This window comes from Oryctolagus cuniculus, chromosome 15 (genome assembly GCF_964237555.1).
Source record: "Oryctolagus cuniculus chromosome 15, mOryCun1.1, whole genome shotgun sequence".
NCBI classification, from domain to species: domain Eukaryota; kingdom Metazoa; phylum Chordata; class Mammalia; order Lagomorpha; family Leporidae; genus Oryctolagus; species Oryctolagus cuniculus.
Window position 1 is genome coordinate 61,225,461 of NC_091446.1, and position 19,743 is coordinate 61,245,203.

A 19,743-nucleotide genomic window follows, 5' to 3' on the forward strand; every position below is an offset into this window, starting at 1 on the left:
ACTGCTGTGCTCGGGTGCTCACGCTGGGGCAGGTGGCTGTGCCCAGCGGAACCCTCCAGCGCCCCGCCTGCCATATCCCTCACTTCCTTCACCGGGACCTTGGCTGACAGCGCCACAGCGTCCGGCTTCTCTGCCAGGGTAGCTCGGTGGAGAAGTCCAGTTGTTTGTTTCCTGCCTTCCGGAGCACATGGCCCAGAAAGGATCCTTGGATCCTTGGGCCCCGGAGGCTGGGTAGACGGGGTCTGACTCAAACCCAGGGGCTCCGCAGGAAAGCCCAGCTCCCAATCACTCGGTGGATGCTGCCTACAAAGCTTGACTGTACTTCCTCAGTGTCAGGCCAGGGGATGCCCACAGCCGTGGGAAAATCCCCCCGCCCCCCGGCCCCCGGCCTGGAGCTTATGTTCTGGTGTGGAAGACAATGAAAACAGTTGGTAACAGAGCATGTTAAGCTGGTCAGAGGCAAAGGCAGGAAAGAGAACAGGGCCAGGGGGTCGGAACTTCCCTCTGGTAAATGAGGTACCCTCAGTGCCCACAGGGAGCAGGAAGGAGGAGGGGAGCGAGCCGTGTGGAAGTCGGGAGGAAGGGCTGTCGAGGTGGGCACAGCCTGTGCAAAAGGCCCTGGCTTGTGTGATGAGCAGGAAGCAGCCCGGGATTGCTGATGGGAACTCACAATGTGTTCCGTTAGCAGTGCCTATAGTGTTCCCACTGTTACAAAAGCTGATGATGGGTGATGAGGGATTCTGCTTAAAAACCCCCTCAAAATTCCTCCTGCTCCAGCCTTTGGCCTTCCCAGCGGGCAGCCAGAACGTGGATTCCTCGTAGACGACACCGACTGAGGTGCTCCCTGCCCCCGGCAGCTCTAGGCTTCCCTTCGGGCGCCAGGCCTGCTCATCTTGCATTGCCGTGGCCCTGTGCATTCAAGTTCATCGTGTTTCCCACTTTGGGCTTTTGCCAAAGCCTTGCAAAAAGCTGAGGAGTGAGCAGGACAGGAATGAGTGTCTTCGCATCCACCTTCCCAATGGGCACTCAGGTTCATTTGGCCCGATGCCCGTCCAAGGCCCAGGCCAGCAGGCTGGAGAACCAAGACGCGAACTGTGATTGGCCCTCCAGCCAGTGCTGTATTCTCTCGTCTGCCGTGGCATCGCTAGGTTGGGTCTGTGCTCGTGTACCAGGGCTGCCACAACATGAAGTCCCACAAACCAAGTGGCGCGAACAACAGACCCTTCTCACAGCCCTGGAGGTCGGGAGTCCAGGGTCTGGGGGCCAAGGTCAGTTCCAGGCTTCTCTCCTTGGCTTGCGTAGGGCCCTGTTCTCTGGACGCCTTTGCGTGTCCTCCCCTGGGGGGTGTCTGTGTTGTGTTCTTACAAGGACACCCAATGGCCACATTTTACCTCCCTCGCCCCTTTAAAATCTCTACTGAGGTGTTGGGGGCCAGGACTGCACCCGGAAGCTGGGGGCGTGCTACGCGGTCACCTGGCCACAGGTACACGGCGCCCAGGGAGCTCTTTGCAGGGAGGTCAGGTGACCGACTCCTTCTCTCCCCTCACTCCTGGCTTCCTTGCTGCAGCTCATCGGGGGCCTGGTCCTGTCCGTGGGGATCTACGCGGAGGTCGAGCGGCAGAAATACAAGACCCTGGAAAGTGCCTTCCTGGCTCCTGCCATCCTCCTCCTCCTGCTGGGGGTCATCATGTTCATCGTCTCCTTCATCGGTGTGCTGGCCTCCCTGCGGGACAACCTGTGCCTCCTCCAGGCGGTGAGTCAGCCGCCCCCACCCCCAACCCTGCGCTGGAGGCCCGGGGAGCCGGGGAGCCTGTCCCTGGGCCGCTGGGCAGCGCGGGGCTGGCGGTCCTTGCCTCTCTCGCACCAGCTCCTGCCCACACATGCCCAGGAGTGCCCAGGCCACAGCCTTGCATGTACAGGCCGATTTGACCCCATCCTGACTTGGACTCTGTTTCTCTGGGCCTCGCTGCAAGGAAGAGAAACAGCATTCAAATGCCAGCAAGCGGAGCCCCAAGAGGGGCATTGGCTCATGTGTCCCACCGTCCCACCTTGGACAGGGGCTGCATGGTGCCCATGGGCGGGGCTGGGCATTCTCTCTCACCGCCCACCTGGGACTGCTCTGCTCAGCGTTGTCCCCAGCTTCCTATGGGGTTGTTGCCGGCAGACACACACTGAGTCTTCACAGCTCTTGGTCCTAGGGAGTCCGTCCTGGTAACTCCAGCAAGGCCCCTGGATGCTGGTGGCCATCCTGGGGTCAGGGAGTGGAGACGACCCCTGGCTGTGGCTGAGGGAGGGTCCTCGGAGCTGGGCCACCAGGCAGGCAGGCATCTTCGCTCTGTACACGTGGGTGCCCTCATCTCCTTGTCTCCCTTCACCTGGGAGCACCTGGAAGCCCCGATGAGGCAGGTCGTGGCTGAGGCTGGAAGTTTCTGGAATCCGTTTGAACCATGCCTGTTCTCTGACAGAGGGCAGAGGTGGGTGTGCATCCTCTAAGCTTCAGGCCCCCATCACCTACTCTGGGGGATCTGGGAAGCCACTTAGAGGGGCTGTCGGGGAGAGCTGGAAACACTGCCCCAGCCCACCCACTGGACCATACCTGTCCCCTCTGCTCCCTGGAGTGAGGCCCAGGTCTCCTCCACGGTGACTGGGAGGCGTGATGTGCCACCTTGCCCCGCTGAGGGCCCTGGGGACAACGTGGAGATCTGGCTGGCTGTGGCACTGACGCATTGTCCCGGGCCTGGCTCCGGGATTGGCTGCTCCAGGGCCTGAGTGCCTCCTGTGTTCCCACGCCAGCTGGGGCACCCAGTCCAGGAGCCGGCACGAGCTGCCCCAGGCAGCTTCCTGGCTGCACGGGATCTCACAGCAGCCCCTCCAGGCAAGTCTTCGGATCTTGTCTTCCAGTTTATGTACATCCTCGGGATCTGCCTCATCATGGAGCTCATTGGCGGCGTGATGGCCTTGATCTTCCGGAACCAGGTGGGCCTGGGGATTGAGTCTTGAGCACCCCTGTGGCACGGCCTATGAGCTGGCGGGGCTGCAATGAGAGGGCAGGGACGCCTGGCCAGAGCCCTGGCTGCTGGAGGAGACGCGCACTGAGCCGGCGCACCTGACGTGCAAGGCCCCCAGGCTGCAGCAGAGCTCCTGGGAGAGGGTGGGAGGGTGGAGGTGAGGCCGCGCGGGTGCGGCCGCGCGGGTGCTGGGGAAGATCCCATGGGTCCTTTATGGCCACGGGGCAGGAGCTCGGGACTTTTTCTCAAGGCTGTTGACATCTCTGGGGAATTCTGTGTGGGAAGTGCTGTGATCCAGTTTTTGTTTCACTCTGGCTGCCGGGTGGTGAGTGGACAGTGGGCAGACAGCTGACATGGCTGTCCATGGCTCAGACAGAGATGGGGCCAAGTGGCGGAACTGGGTGTGTGCGCGGGGGGCAGTGTTGACCGGATCTGCTGTGCTGGTGCCAGGGTGAGGTTGGGAGGGATCCTGGCGTCCTGGCCCAGGCAGGGTTTGCCTGATCAGAGCCCTTGGGAGCTGGAAGGGTCTCTGTGGCTCCTGGCCTCCAACTCCTTCACTGCAGGCTGTGTGACCCAGGCAAGTCACTCAGCCTCTTGGATCCTCAGCGGTCACAACTCCTGGCTCCTGGTGTCGGGTGGCAGATTGGAGGAAAGTGTGAGTGGGATGACCATAGCACGGGGTCGCCCCATGGCAGACCCTCATTAGCTTGTTGTGCCTAAGGCCCCTTGAGAAGGTGGTGGTGGGCGGGGCTGGTGCCAGCCCTGCCCCATCTTCTTCTCTAACCTTCCTTTGTCTTCATCCCACTTTAGTGCTGCAAGCAGGGTTTGATGCATAGAGTGCGTTTTCAGAATCCCAGTCCAATGTGTCTACTCCCCTGCCTCCACCCCATACGGCATGGCTCCTGGTGCCCCTGGGCAGTCGCCGTGGGTCAGGCATCAGCCCTGCAGCCCAATGATCTCTTGTGTCCAAAGCTGAGCCCCATGCTGCAGCCCCTGTCCCGACCCTGGGCAGGGCAGAGCCCTTGCACCGCCCAGACTCTGTGTGTGTGGCTGCCTTCCAGCTCCAGGGGGGAGTAGGGCTGCACCTGTTCTGTATGCCCGCCCCCACACCCCAGCCTGTGTGCCCTCCTGGAATCCAGGAGTCTCCTTCCTGTTGTGTGAGCCCCAGGAGAGGACAGGGGTGTTTCCTATCACATCAGTGGAGTTGCTGAGGCACAGCGAGGTTAGGAATATTCCCCCGCCAAGAGCACACAGCAAGGCAGAGGCAGCCCAGGGGGTCTTCCCCCCCACCACACCCCAGCCTTGCAACCTGCTCCTTCCCTGGCCTTGTCTCAACTTTCCAGACACTGTGCTCTGAGCGGGCAGCTGCTGGCTGGGGGCTGGATCTCAGCAGCCCTGAGGAGGGAGTGGGTTTATCCCTGTGCTCCCAGCAGCGGTTTCCCCGAGGTCACGGTTGGTGTCCACCAGGCTGGAGCCTAAGACCGTCCCTGGTCAGCAGTGTCCCTGCCCTAGGAAACAGTCACCTCCTAAGTGCACAGCGGCTCTCGTCTCTAGCATCTTTGCACAACGGCCACTGGACGGTCATTTTCCAGTGCCCCGTGGGTCAATGAGGGCCATGACATCATCCCCTTCTCCCAAGCGAGGGAGCTGAGCCGACAAAGGCATTGGCCAACAGGGCCTCCAGGGGCCTGCAGTCCTCCTGACTCAGAGGCCAAGGGTGAGAGCTTCCACTTACGCCCAGCCCAGCGGGTGCCAGGGCCTGGGAGGTGTGCTCCGTCCCCTCGGACAGTGTCCCCTCGTGGGGAGGTGCTGGTGTGCAGCCCAGGAAGGGCCCTCACGCTCAGGAGCTCCAAGGTGTTTGGAGACTGAGGGTGGGCCATCATTCAATGGATTTAAAAACAGAATACAAAATTATACATTATTTACTTATTTTGAAAGCCAGCAAGAGAGAGTAGGGAGACAGAGAGATCACCTGCTTGGGTGCTCCTCAAATACCTGCAGTGGCCACAGCTGGGTCAGGCTGAAGCCAGGAGCCAAGGACTCAAATCTGGGTCTCCCTTGTGGGTGGCAGGGACCCAGGTACTTGAGCTGTCGCCTGTGTTCTCAGGAAGCTGCAATTTGAACCCAGACACTCTGATATGGGGTGCTGGTGTCCCAGGGGTGTCCTAACCACTGTGCCAAATGTCTACCCCAGATATAGAATTACCCAATGAGAAAAACAGGTCTGGAAAGATAGACAGAAATCTGAGCACTGGCTTATCAACGCTTCTGAAGGGTGTGACTTGGGAGATTTTTATTTTCTCCTTTACATCATTTCCCTGGCTCCCCAAATTCCTTCTTGTTTCATAACTGAAGGGAACATACTGCATAAAGAAAAGTAGCACCCCCCATTCCCCCAGCTCTCATACAGTATCATCGTGTGAGGCAGACCTGGAAGAGGATAGACAAGGAGCTGCCGGCTGTGAACGGTGATAGGAAGGGGTGGTACAAGGTAGAGAAAAAAGTGAGGAGCAACCAAGGTCAGCCTCCAGGAGGAGGCAAATCCCCAATACTCTTGTTTTCTTCATCAAGAATAGAAGACAGATTTTCTGTGCCGCAACATGACAGATCCAGTCACCAAGGCCACTGCCTGCCTGCTAACTCTGGAATCTTCTTGTAGGGACATGGGAACACATCTGTGGGCTAATGATTTGATGCTGGGTTTGCAAGGGTGTGTGCAGGTCACAGGCACAGCCGGTCCACAAAAGGTAGGAAGTGCCCCACTGCCTCCTGCCCCGGGTGAGGGCTCTGCTGCCAGGCGCCACCCCCCACATCTCCCCGTCAGACTGAAGCAGGTCCTCCACTCACCCAGGGGCCAGCGGCCCTGCCCTGGGGAGCCCCACACAGAGCAGGGATCGACAGGGGGAGGCGGGCCTGAGAAGCCAGCCCCACGCTCTGGGTCTCACCCTTGTTGGCGTGTGCTGCCATCCCAGCTTGTGCTGGGACTCCTGGGGAGAGAGGCAGGGGTGTGCACGTGGAGCAGGCAGCCATGTGTTTCTAGCAGGGCTGAACTGGACAGGGACACCTGGGCGACCCTGGGCTGTCACTGGTGTGTGTACCCCCAGCCCATGCCGTCTTCCTTCTGCCCCTGCCAGCAGAGCAAGGCCTTGAGAAGAGGGTGCTGTGGTCAGACCCAGTGCCAGCAGGACGCACCGCTTGGCCCCCAGAGCCTATACGCTTTATCAGAGCGCTGGCACCAGCTGGCTCTGGGCATGGCCTTGGGGACAGGGGCAGAAGGGAGGTGGCACTGTGGTCTGCCTTGGCCAAGTGCCTGAATATATGGATCCTTCCCACCCAGAGCAAAGCTGCTAGTGGCTCCAGAAGCAGAGAAGTTCAGGTCTGGCCAGATTTCCACAGTGGGTGCGCTCCACTGTGTGCAGTCTTGGTGAGGGAGGGCTGAGGTCCCCAGCCCCTGGGACATTGCTATGTATCCTCTCGCCCCCAGCCATCGCCACTGAAGGAGCCAGCCTGTGATGCCCCCAGGTCTGACGCTCTGGCAGATACTCCGGGACAGCCTAACAGCCTCTCTGCTTCCAGCCCCCAAGGTTCTCTGATCCCTGCTTGCCAGGCTGGGCCAGGGCTGGTGTCAGGGTCAATGAGGACAGGACCCCCTCAGCTGCTAGAGGGACTGGGCAAAGCCCAGAAATGATGGCTCCACCCCAGGAGGGAAGAAAGGCCCCGGTCAGCCACCCCTGCTCTCAGCTCTGAGAACTGGGCGGGCCCTGGGTCCAGCTGCACAGGCCTTAGAGCCGGGAAGCTGATGTGGAAGCCTTTGGTCAGCCTGTGGGGTCCCCGGATGGCTGCATCCCTAGAGGGGCTGGGGCCCCATGCAGTCAGCCGGCGCCTCCGCTCTCCTCCTCACACCTGTGGCTCCTTGGAGCCCTCATTCATTCAGAGCACCAGGGCGGGGATGGGGTGGTGGTGATGCGGAGGCCTCAGCTATTTTTAGAACTAGATTTTAAAGAGAAACCAGAAAGGCCAGCTCTTCTGCACAGCACGCTCGGACAGCCTGTGCCTTCAGTGCTTGCTTACTCCAGCCCACGGGACCCTCGGAGGCTGCACCAGCGCTCTGTGAAAGGTGCTTTTCTCCGCCTCGCTGGCGCTGCCCCTGCTGGTGTGACCTGATTCCGAGCCGGGTGCTCTGTGTGGCACTGGGTGTGTTTGGTGCCAGGCTCTCTGGTCCCTGCCACCCTCCCATGGGGCATGTCCTCCAAATGCTGTGCGCATTTATGTAAATGTCACAGGGGACAACCTGCACAACCTGCTCACCTCTCACCTGCACCTTCACCCCCATCATCCAGTCACAGAGCAAGAAGAGCTCAGTGTCTCACTGTCTCCTCAGCCCTCCCTCCTCTCTCTCTCTCTCTCTCTCTCACACACACACACACACACACACACACACACACACACACGATACAGAAGCAATGCGCACTCACCAGACCCAGCAGGAGCCTCCTGATGGGAACTGGGGCAGCCCTGAGCCATCTGTCACCCTGTGTTCCCTGCACAGCCCGGCTCAGCCTAGCAGATGAGAGACCTGATCTTTGCAAAGAAGCCTCTCCCAGCTCAGCGCCCCTGGAAAGTGCCCAGGGACAGGGCTGGTTTGGGGAGAGAGGGCAGGACAGCCCCACAGGCCACCAGCGACCCCTCTGCCACCCTCTTCCTCCCTTCCCTGGGCCTCTTGCCACCATCCCACCTTGTCACCAGCTCTGGGGGACCCCCCACAGCAGAGGGTTGGAGGGGCCCAGGAGGCTCTCTATGGTGCCTTGAGCAAAGAAGAACCCACCGTGCACTTCCCTACCTGGGTGGCCTTAGCCATGTCCCTGTCCCTGGTGTCATCCCTGCGCTGAGCCCCGCCAAGGGTCCCTGCCTCATGCGGTCCAATGCTGTGAGCTCATTGCCTGCCCCACCCTGGGGAGCAGAGTGACCCCACCCTGGTGTCGTGTGTCCTGGGCCCCTAGCCACGCCCCAGCCAGCTGGCCTGGCCCTTCCTCATCCAGAGGAGCGGGCACCAGGGTTGGGAAGGCCTCATGCCCTGAGGTCCTCTGGAGAGGGGGCAGGCGGCTGGGTCTAGCGGGAGACCTGGGAATGGTCACGGGCTGGTGAGTGCAGAGCCTGTGTCTGCTTTCTCGCCGTCAGCGGGGCTTTGTGTGCTGTGCGTCCCAGGGTCTGCGTTCTCTGTCCCTCTCTTCCTGATGTGGCAGATGGTTTGGGAAGATGACCCCCAAACCCTGATCCTTGAGTTCTTGTCTCGGCACCTTACAGTGGGACGGACACCCTGGTCTCAGCAACTGGGCCACTGGGGACGAGCTGCGGTGTGCTCTGGGCTGCGGGGGTGCACCAGGGGCTCAGGCCAGAGGCCGTGGCGGACCTGGGCCTCCTGCCCTAGCGGCCACTCTGTCGCAGCAGGTCCTTGGGGCCTCGGTTTCCTCACTGTTCCCTTTTCCTTTGAAGTCGTGGCAGGTACCAGAGTATCTGTTTCTGGAGTGGCACCGGAACCTGCCATGTGCGCATTCCCAGCTTGGTTTAAATCTCACGGCCGCCTCCGGAGGCAGAGTTTCCCTCCCGGGTCTGTAGGCTCCGAAGCTTCGGGAAGTGCCTGGGGCCTGGGTAGCTTCGGGGACTGAGGCCTGGCACTCCCTTGCTGCTGACCTCATCCTCCTGGCTGGACAGGTTCACAAGGGAGAAACTGAGGTCCTGGAAGGGGGCATGAGCTGGGAGGGGGCCAGGAGCCCAGGCCCCCCACCCCAGACACCTCCCCCGGGAGCTGTCTGGCTCCTGTCTGCAGAGAATGCCGCTTTGTCCCCAGCCTCTGCTGATAGCCTGCGCGGGGCTCTGAAAGCTGCAATTGTCACAGCGAGCGTGGAGCTGGGCTGCCCTCACTCCCACCCCCAGCTTGTCCCGCTGTGGGGCCTTTTGTGCTCCCGGATTTCGGCACAACAGCCGGCTGTTGATCCAAAAAGCCCGGCGTGACTGGCAGAGGGCAGCCTGCCAGTGTGCCTCCCGGAGGGGGCTGTCCCTGCCCCGCTGTCTGTGCGTCCACAGCACTGCAGTGAGGGGCAGAGGTCAGGAGGCCTGAAAGCCAGTCCTGGCGGGGCCCCTGACCAGCGAGGTCTGCTCAGCCACTCAGGGCAAGTCCTGCCACTGCCCCCCACCCCCCAAGTCTCAGTTTCCTCATCTGTAAAGCAAGAGGTTGGCTGGTGGAGGAGTGTGGGGCGAAGGCAGTCTCAGCTCCAGTCTGCCCTGGGCAGTGGAACCAGGACAGCCTCGCCCTGACTCAGCTGCAGCTGCTTCAGAGCTAGGAGCTGAGCCCCCACCAGGACCCTGGCCTCTCAGGGTCTGGGTTGCTGATCTGTGAAGGAAGCAGCATGAATGGTGGCTACTCGGCCATAGCAGAGATGTGGGTGCCAAATGGCATCGGGTGCATGGAGGGGCGTGGGTGGGCTGGTCACAGGGAACAGCTGGGGACTGGAGGCAGCAGGCAGGGCAGCTCCGGCCCAGGGCACTCTGTGCCAGCCTGGGCTTCCAGGAAGTCTGGCTGGGACGCTGGGGGTGGTGGCGCTTCCCTTTGTCACTCTCTCTCTCTCAATAGACCATTGAGTTTCTCAACGACAACATCAGAAGAGGAATTGAGAATTACTATGATGACCTGGACTTCAAAAACATCATGGACTTTGTTCAGAAGCAGGTGAGCCAAGGGGCCCTGGGTCAGAGCTCTGCCTCCCATGTCCTCTGCCCTGATTGGTCCCTGCTCACAAGGGTGGGCTGATGGCTCAGGTGGGTGACTTCTGCATTCCCAGAGCAGGTGGCTGGCCAGGCTGAGAAGCAAGGGTGGGCTGTAGATGGCCCACCAAGGATGGGGCAGCTGGGGCTCTCTGCCCAGGTGCCTGGCCCTGAACAGCCCCCTCTGCAAATGCAACAAGGTGAGCCGGAGCTTCAGGCCGCCTTGTAGTGTCCCAGGTAGCCCCTTCCGCTGGACGAGGAGCCTGCTTCCTGGAGATGAGAAAATGACCTCCCTGGGCCCAACCTCCTCTGCCAGCTCCCTGCTGAGATGGGGAGAGAGCTCTGTCTGGATTGCATTTCCTCCACACTGAGGCCCAGACTGAGACCCCCTCCCCTTCCTTCAATGGCATGATCATGTGTCCTCTGGGGATATTGCCCCTCTCCCCGCAGGCCACCCGACACTGCCATAATCATAGTGGTGCAATAATAATAGCAGGTGGAGGGCTGGCCACTGTCCTCAATTGCTGTGCTACATCCCTGTCGTTGAGCCCTGAACCTCAGTTTCTCCATCTGTGTAAGGGGGTAACACAGTCGTAGGGCTACCTCGACTTAACTCAGGGGAAGTGCTGAGACAGGGGCAGCCTCATTATATTCCTGTCAGTGCCAGCCACGTGGTCAGTGTCCCAGGAAGTGAGGGGAGCAGCATCTGAGGGTCCACAGGATCACCAAGCACTGGCAGTGCTGCCTGGAACCTGACCTTGGGGGCTCCAGCTGGCCTGGACTCTCGTCCAAGCCACACCCAGGGCACTGTAATGGCCACTCCCTTGGCTCAGACCTCTGTAGTCAGGACAGGTGCAGCCTCTGGGAGGCCCTAGCCTGCCAGCTCTGGCTGGGAGAGCCAAGACAGCTCCAGGAGAGTGGGTTGTTTTTATTGGAACTGGCCTGCGGCTGGCTTGGAGATTTCCTTTTTCCCAGGGTGGGGTAGGAGGTAACTGGTGCTCCCTGGACACCTGCGTGGTGCCGGGCCTGTGCCGAGTACTTCATGCAGAGCCTCTTGCTGTACCCACAGCTCAGCTGTGCCAAGCTGCCAGTGCTCTTCTTGCTTTACCAATGAGGATCTGAGGCCAGAGAAGTTGATCAGCTTGCCTGAAATCACACAGCCGGGAATGGTGGTGGGAGGATTTGAACTTGGGCCCTTTGAACGGCACTGCAATCAGGCACTTCTGGTCCTGAAGCCTGAAGAGCTAAGGGGGCACCAAGGGGATTCCGGGAGGGTCTGTTTCTACCAGCCCCTCTGACCACGGCACTTCCCTGATTGAGCTGTCCAGTGGCTTCCTGTCGCCCCTGTAATATAATCCTGGCTGCCTGTGTATTCTGGCTGACGAGGCTTTGCAGGGTCCAGCCCGCGCTGCCCTCTGCTGCCCTCTCAACAGCATCCCCTCCACTCTCTCTTGTTCTGTTCTGGACAAACCGACCTCTGCACCTGCTAATGAAATACAGGCACAGTCCTGCGCGGGCCTTTGCGCGTGTCGGCTGGCCTTTTCCTGTTGCTCATCTTTCCAATGAAATGTCCTCTCCTCAGAAAGCCATCCTCACCCCCCAGCCTGAGAGTGCCCTTGTCCACTCGTTTTCCCTGTTTCTCCGTGTCGGGTGCACGGCTCCCCTCTCTCCCACGTCACACGCGGTGCTCACTCTCTGTCCTCTCCACGTGGGCAGCTCATGTCCTCTCCGGTCTCTGCGGTACTCAGGCGAGAGCCCAGCACACGGCAGCACTGCGGTGGAACTGCTAACCACTTCCCCAGGTGTTGGCTGTGGTGCAGGGGAGGAGAGCCAGGAACTCTCCGAGCTGAGCTCGGGAGGCACAGGGCAGAACGTGGATGTGCCTACGTCCTCTTTGCCAAGGGCGGGTCCAGCACAGCTGGGGCGGCACGGCTCAGGGAGCCGGGTTAGGAGAAGGTCAGCGTGCAGAAGGGACTTGCAGAGACTCTGGCCTCGTGGACAGAAAGGCCTGGTACTGCAGACACAGCGTGAAGGCAGGTGCGGGTGTCTGGGAGAGGTGCCCTCGCCACCCTGACGTCTGCACGGAGGCAGCCCAGCCGGGGCTTGCACGACTCTCCAGGGACAGGGTGCTCACCGCCTCCTGGCAGCCTGCTGGTCTCAGCTGTCACCTGGCAGGTGTGCCGCTCGTGTTCGCTGTGGCTCCCCTGCCAGGGCCTCTCCCACCCTAAAGGGCACCGTCTCCTGGCGAGATCCTCCCCACCCCGTGTCCCCCCGATACACGCACACCCGTGACCAAGGCTTGGGGATGACTGCAGCGCCGCCTTCCTGCCTGCTTCCTTTCTCAGTTCAAGTGCTGTGGCGGCGAGGACTACCGAGATTGGAGCCAGAACCAGTACCACGACTGCAATGCCCCCGGGCCCCTGGCCTGCGGGGTGCCCTACACCTGCTGCTTCAGAAACACGGTAGCGCTGTCCCTGGGGTGCGGGCAGGTGCAGCCCACCTGGCAGGGCTTTCTGAGGATGTGGGGGTGCGACGGGGTGGGCAGGAGGGTGTGGTCAGAGCCTCGAGAGTCCTGCGAGGGGAGACGCTGGAGGGAGGGGGTGGTCTGCGTCGGTGCTGTCAGCATCTGTTGTTCTGGCTGTGCCAACTCACCCTCTCCTTGCAACAGCCCTGCCAGGCAGCCACTGTGACGTATCCACTTTACAGAAGAGGAAACTGAGGCATGGAAAAGTTCGCGGTCTTGCCCAGGTTGACTGGGCCAGGCGAGGGTGCCCCGCCTTGCAGTGCCGCACAGACAGGAGGGGCCGGAGGGAGGGGACTTCCAGGCAGGGGGCTCTGTGGCTTCACCGCAGGCAGAGCCAGGCTTGCACACGGGGCGTCTCCCGTGGGCTTCAGGGCACCTGGAGCGGGGTCCGTGATGTGCCAGCACGACACCGTCAGCTCGGCCACCTCCTCCGTCACGTGGTGTCCTGTGCCGGGCAGTCAGCACTCCGTCAGTGCCCGCATCTGCCTACCGCGGCCGGGAGCTGTTTGGTTTCTGGACTGGAACTCGGCAGAGAGCTTGGCCGTTACTCATGCTGCAAGCAGCCATGGAAAGTTTCTCTTCTGACATCTCCGCCGTTCCGTGCCCACTGCAGTGCAGCCGCGGTGGGAGCCTCGCCCGTGTGCCGGGCTGCCCGCACCCTAAAAAGGCCGGCCCGAGGGAGCTGCCCCACGCACTGTAGCTGCCATTTTAGGGTAGATCTCTGGCAACAGGGGTGCTGGAGAGGAGCCCAGGGTTTTCAGAAGCCTGGCCCCGGGGCTGGGGTGGGGAGGGGGAACCTGAACTTGTCCGTGTTCAGATGTGGAAGCCCAACCTGCATCCATTCACCCATTTGTTCATTCGGCAAATACTGGTTGAGAACCTACTGTGCGCCAGACACAGTTCTAGGTTCCAGAGGTAAAAAAAACTCTAAGAAGTCTCTGCCCACCGGAAGGTAACATTACCATGAGGGAAACTGACAAGAGAACTCAGGAGGAAACAGTGTGCAAAGCAGCAGTGTGGAGGATGGCGGTTTTTTGAAGGTGGATTCAGAGTTAAACCCTGAAGGAAGCGAGGGTGCGAGCCGGGCAGGTATCTGGGAGAAGAGGGTCCTTGGCAGACAGAACAGCGAGTGCAGAGGCCCTGGGGTGGCCAGCGTGGCTGGGGCTGAGTGACCTTGGGGAAGGAAGGGCAGGAGGTGGAGTCAGGTCACAGGAAGAACTGCAGTGTGCCCTTGAGTGACGGGGCCATGCAGGTGGGTCTGACTTGGGGTCACCGTGGCTGCCATGGCAGGGCACAGGTGGACACGGGAATCGGGTTAGGGCTAGTAAGTGTGCAGGGACCCAGCAGTCACAGGTCAGCTGACTGTGGTGCTCCTTAGTGAGCAGGGGCCCTGGTAGGAGGTGTTCTCAATCTACCTCTGAAAGGGCGGGGCTAGAGGCCGGGGGAGGTGGAGTGGTGCCTGCTCAGCACAGCTCCGCTGGGGCTCAGGCGAGTCTATAGGGCCTGGCCCAGGGCAGAGTGCAGGATCACTGACTGGAGAGACTTTGTTCACAATCCCAGCCTCTGGAAAGCAAAGAAGGGCTTCCGCCCTCCCACCACGAGGGAGAGCTGGGCCCTGGACGTCGTCTAGCTCATTCCAAATGTCAGAGCTGGGTATGCAGCAGAATCCCCCACCCCAAGTCTACAGCTCTCCCCAAGCGCCCCCTTAGCATCGGTCATCACTGTGGCCCTGCCATGGCCATGACTGTGACCCCTAGAGGGGGTCAGACCTGCGGGGCAGGTGCATGAGGGTGTGCAGGGAGTGAGGGCACAGGATTGCACATTCGTTCATCGAGCACCTGTTGTGTGCCTACTGCAGTTCCAGGTGTTTGTGCTGCAGAAGAACAAATCCAAGTCCCTGTCCTCATGGAATCTGTGTTCTAGAAAGGGAGACAAGGGACATAACTATGACCTACCTCATGACAAGACTTGTGTCACTGTGCCAGCTCCGGGGTGGTCACCGTGCTGGTGCCAACGCCTGGCTCCCCTGCCCAGTCATCTTCATGGATTCCACAGCAGAACCTCACTGAGCCCCCATCACTGCTCTTCGGCTCCCTCTGCCCGCCCCTGCCTCTGGCTCTGCCCCTTCCACAGGTGTTAGTCTGAGAGCACCTCCTATGAGGGCCTTGTTCACCAAGCAGCATCGCAGTCGGCTGCTGGGCCCCTGCACACGCACCCCTAACTGTGACTTTGCTCATGTGTCTCACTGTGTTGACATCAGCCTGTGTGTGTGTGTGTGTGTGTGTGTGTGTGTGTGGTGGGGGTCATGGATTGTCATTGCTTTGTGGAAAAGCCCAGGGGACCTGGTCACTCCCTCAGCCATGCGTGTGTCGGTGCACACAATGCATTCCCTCCCTCCCCCAGTCATGCACACATCTGTGTGCACATGCATCGAAGACTTGTTTACTGAGGGCCTCTGTGTGCCCATCCCACCAAGCAAGGCCAGTGCAGAACTCCTAAATGGTAGAGCAGGAACTGGACCCAGGAGGGGTGACGCCAGAGGCCATGCTGGGCGGCCATTCCACTGTTGCCTTCTGTGTCGTCCCTGACCCCTGGGGTCCCCTAAGCATCCACATTCACTCCATTATGGGGGTGGGCAGGGCTGCAGGAAGCCCAGGCTGGACACAGGGTCTGGCCGTCTTACCTGGCAGATGAACAAGGAGACCACAGGGCACAGGATCTGATGGGGTCCAGGGCCTGGGCAGTTTCCTCTGTACCTGAATTAATAAGAGGCCAGGAGTCTCAGAGACCAACTCTCCTCTCTGGAAGGAACTTCCTGCAGCGCCCCACATTGGTGGAGCTGAGGTCTGTGGGGGCAGGAAGCGCGGCCAGGAGCCGTGGCCTTGTCCACAGGTAACCATGTTGGCAGGATCCCAGCTGTGGTCGGAGGTTTTCCTCCCTAAGGGCCAGTGAGCAGGAACAGCCCCAGTCTGACCTCTGAGACAGTGTAGACCAAGCCAGCAGAGCAGGGGCTGGGCCAGGACCCTTTTCCCTGCATTTCTGGGCTGCTCTTGGGGCGGTCCTGCGACTTGCATTTCTTAAAGCACCGTGTGGTTAAATTCGGGCTCAAGCCAGTCTGCCTAGCTTGGAATCTCAGCTCCATCCATGCTGGACAGGGCAGCTGTCTGTGCCTCAGTTCTTTCTTCTGCCAAATGGGTAGATCAGCAGTGTCTTTTTGGGTAAGCACCACGTTAAGTGTTTGTGATACACATTTCTGTTTCAGACAGATGTCGTCAACACCATGTGTGGCTACAAAACCATCGACAAGGAGGTAATGTCTCTGGAATTCCTTTACCTAGAGGCCTTGCTGTCCTGTCCCACCCCCAGGATGATTGGCGGGGTTGCTCCTGACTGCTGAAATTTCCCAACATTCCTGGCTGTGAAGTGGAGCCAGGACTGCCAAGGTTTCCCAATCCCACCCAGGCACAGAAGGGCTCGGGAGCCCAGACTCCCCCTGGTGGGGAAAGCCCCCCTGCCAGGCTTTGCTGAGACCTCCTGTGGGCTTGTCCCATGAGGCCAGTGCAGCCCTCGCTGGGACTCCCAGCATGCTCAGCACCTGTCTGTCTCTCTGCCCTTAGTTTGAGGACCACTCCCACGGGTTCCCTCTGCTCAGGACCCAGAATTTCTCAGAGGGTGGCAAGCTCTTTGAGGGTCTTCCCCAGGGCAGCTTCCTGGGCAACCCCACCGGTCCAGGAGAGAAGCTGGGGTTCTGGAAAGGGAGCTGAGAATAACGGTGACGGAGCAGAAGTTCGCATAGTGGGGGCCCTGGACTGTCAGCAGTGGCACTGGCCCAGGGGACGCAAGCTGAGGTTCCCCAGCTATAGCCCAGCAATGGTTCTCAACACTCCAGAGCCCACAGTCACTTTGTCAACAACCAACAATGGGCGACATCCTCATTCTTATCCCCAAGTGCCACTCACTGATGGGGCAGGCTCCCACCACACCTGACCTGGGAACTCTGCACACACTGACAAAGGGGACGGCGTGTGCAACAGCTCAGAGCTCTGCGATGTGTCCCAGCGTGACTGCTCACTGTGTGGAATTTCCCATGTGGTACCAGGTCAGGCTGCAAACAGTTTGAGGTTTTGAAGCATTAAGAATTCTGCATTAGGGCTGGCGCCGCGGCTCACTAGGCTAATCCTCCGCCTTGCGGCGCCGGCACACCGGGTTCTAGTACTGGTCAGGGCACCAGATTCTGTCCCGGTTGCCCCTCTTCCACGCCAGCTCTCTGCTGTAGCCAGGGAGTGCAGTGGAGGATGGCCCAAGTGCTTGGGCCCTGCACCCCATGGGAGACCAGGAGAAGCACCTGGCTCCTGGCTCCTGCCATCGGATCAGCGCGGTGCGCCGGCCGCAGCACGCCAACCGCGACAGCCATTGGAGGGTGAACCAACGGCAAAAGGAAGACCTTTCTCTCTGTCTCTCTCTCTCACTGTCCACTCTGCCTGTCAAAAAAAAAAAAAAAAAAGAATTCTGCATTAGGGTTGCTCAACTTGGATAATCATTCCTTGGTTTACATAGTAGTAGTTCTAGAAAATTCACTGTGGATTTACACCATGCAGAAAACACTTCCCTGTGTACTTGAGCTGGGCTTTGGTTCTGGTCATTAGAGCAGGTTTTTTGCCTGCACCAGTGCCTGGCACCCATCCCAGAAACAGGCAGCTGGGAGCACCCTGAGCCTGTGCTCTCCCAGATGTGGGCACATCTGGGTCCCCAGTGCTGCCCACCTAGGGTGGTCTAGGTCCCCCATCTCCCATGGCACATGGGAAATGGAGGCCTGAGCTGTCAAGGGATAGCCTGGGCCTTGAGCGAGTGGCCGCGTGGGCAGCAAGTGCCCGCAGCTGACTGGGCTCTCCCTGCACAGCGCCTCAGCGTGCAGGACGTCATCTACGTGCGGGGCTGCACCAATGCCGTGCTCATCTGGTTCATGGACAACTACACCATCATGGCGGGCCTCCTGCTGGGCATCCTGCTCCCCCAGGTGGGTGGGCCCTGGGCTCAGGGAAGAGTGGTGTGGTGACCGGAGGAGAGGCACAGAGAAGCCAGGGGAGGCGGCTCTGGGAACGGGGCCTGGCCTCCCCGGGGAGGGCTGGGAGCAGAGGGCAATGGCCAGCGCGTGGGCTGCGAAGCCCTTCCATGGGCTCTCTGCAAGGTAGGGGCCATTACTGTGCTCTGTTCACAGAGGAGGAAAGCGAGGCTCAGCAGGGCTTAGTGCCGTGCCCAGGGCCCCTCGAGAGTGTTGGAGTGGAGGGGGAAGCCCAGAGTGGAAGGCCCTTGCTAATGGGGTGCAGAGGTCTCCGGGGTTTCCTGGGAGGGTCAGTGTGGACGTGCTGGGCACTGGAGTTTGGCAGGTCACCCAGTGCCCTGGCTGCTGGGGGTTCTGGGGTTGGGAACTGGCCAGCAGCTCTGGCCAGCCCTGCCCTTCCACACAGTTCCTGGGGGTGCTGCTGACGCTGCTCTACATCACCCGCGTGGAGGACATCATCACGGAGCACTCTGTCACCGACGGGCTCCTGGGGCCGGGCGCCAAGCCCCGCGTGGAGGCGGCGGCCACGGGATGCTGCTTGTGCTACCCCAGTTAGGGATCATGCCCGGGACAGCAGCGCCAGCAGCTCACGTGGCCCAGCGCCTCTGAGTCCACACCGTGCCCTGGGCTGGACAGCACCACGGCCCCTCTGCCTGACCGAAACCCAGGCTGTGTGCGCCATGCTGTTACGGGCTCCCATGGCCACGCCCTCCCCAGGGGCAGGGCCTGAGGCCCTCCCAGAAGAGGATTTGCACCCCAGGCTGATGGTTGAGCTCCTGGAGCCTGAGGCCCGCTGGGCCACAAGGCAGGGAGGGGTCTCTTCTCCAGGGCTGAGCTCAGAGTCCATTGCATTCCTGGCAGTGCCTTGGTGCACTGTTGATTCCCCAGTTGGGAGTCTTTCTGTAGTGATCCGTAACCGAGGGGAGAGAAGTGCGTGCCTGTGGGGCAGGGGCTGCGGCTTCACTAACCCTATTTTTCTATGTGATTTTTGTAACATTCATATTTTGTACACAGTTAACGGGAGTTTCTGACTAACCAAAGCTGAGTGCCTGCCCTCCCAGCCAGTCCATTAATCAAACAATGAAGACATGCATTTTGTTGTTGTTGGCCTTTCATTTGCGCTGTTTGGGTGGGGAGGGGGTAACCTTAAGCCCTTGGTGCAAGGATTGAGGAGAGACCATGCTGGGGTGAGCATAGTTTGGGACACCGAGGCCAGGAGCAGCTCAGGGCTGGAGGCAGAGATGACACACCCATTGCCCAGGCTGGCAGACCAAGACCCATGGCATCTGGCATGAGGCTGCACCACCAGGGAGTGGGGCAGGTGGGGACGAGGAGAGCCGAGGGGCCCACACCGGCCCGCCCACCCCCACCCCCGCCACCAGCACAGCGGGAACAGCTCCTCCCAGCTCCCATCCTATGCAGCTGATTCTGCCAGGGACTGGTACCAAGCAAAGCTTGGTGCTGGGCGCCCCCTGCTGGAGATGGCAGCATGTGCGCGGATCAGTTCTTGGGTTCTGGATTTTCTGTGAGGTTCTTAGCAGCCAGGGCAACAGAAGCAAAACCTGAAGAACCGCCCTCAGGATTGGAAGTGCCCCCAGAACCCTCCCATTAAGAGTTGGACGCTCAGGGCCGGCGCTGTGGCGTAGTGGGTAAAGTGGCTGCTTGCAGTGCTGGCATCCACATGAGTGCTGGTTCAAGTCCCGGCTGCTCCACTTCTAATCCAGCTCTCTGCTATGGCCTGGGAAAGCAATAGAAGATGGCCCAAGTCTTTGGGCTCCTGCACTCATGTGGGAGACCCAGAAGAAGCTCCTGGCTCCTGGCCTCGGAGTGGCACAGCTCTAGTCGTTGCAGCCATCTGAAGAGTGAACCAGCAGGTAGAAGACATCTCTCTTCCTCCCTCCCTCCCTCTCCCTCCCTCCCTCCTTCCCTCTCTCTCCCTCCCTCTCCCTCTCCCGCTCGCTCTCTCGCTCTGCCTCTGCCTCTCAAATAAAATAAATCTTAAAAAAAAAAAGAGTTGGATGCTCAGTGTGCAGACTATATAAGCCTCATTGTCTGATGCCTAAGAAAGGGCAGGGGAGAGGCAGGCATGGCATAATGGGTTAATCTCATAATGAATTAAGCTCCTGCTTAGGACACCAGCATCCCATTTGGGCGCTGGTTTGAGTCCAGGCTGCTCCACTTCATATCCAGCTTCCTACTAAATGTGCCTGGGAAAGCACGAGAGATGACCCAAGTGCTTGGGCCCCTGTACCCAGGTGGAGTTCCAGGTGGAGAAACTGTAGTAGAGATGATTAAAATAGAGCAATGCAGCCATGGCAAACATCATACTGTATCCTTTGCTGCAGGAACTTGTCTAGATATCGATCCTCACAACTGTAGGTGGTGGT

The 19,743-nt window shown here is 60.1% G+C and overlaps 1 protein-coding gene across 4 annotated transcripts in view; it reads left to right on the forward strand.

Annotated features, from left to right (window-relative positions):
- TSPAN15 (tetraspanin 15) overlaps positions 1-19,367 on the forward strand; it is a 44,694-nt gene extending 25,327 nt beyond the window's left edge. The window contains exons 2-8 of one of the 4 annotated variants that reach the window (XM_051823851.2): positions 1,568-1,753; positions 2,902-2,976; positions 9,640-9,735; positions 12,116-12,232; positions 15,561-15,604; positions 17,195-17,311; positions 19,081-19,367. In XM_051823851.2, the coding sequence (XP_051679811.2) occupies positions 1,568-1,753; positions 2,902-2,976; positions 9,640-9,735; positions 12,116-12,232; positions 15,561-15,604; positions 17,195-17,311; positions 19,081-19,198 (753 nt within the window). In that variant the 3' untranslated portion in view covers positions 19,199-19,367. Of the gene's footprint in view, positions 1-1,567; positions 1,754-2,901; positions 2,977-9,639; positions 9,736-12,115; positions 12,233-15,556; positions 15,605-17,194; positions 17,312-17,762; positions 18,450-19,080 lie in introns of those variants that run through there. The other 3 variants (XM_051823850.2, XM_051823853.2, XM_002718443.5) reach the window with 3 other exon arrangements.
- Positions 19,368-19,743: the final 376 nt, after the last annotated feature.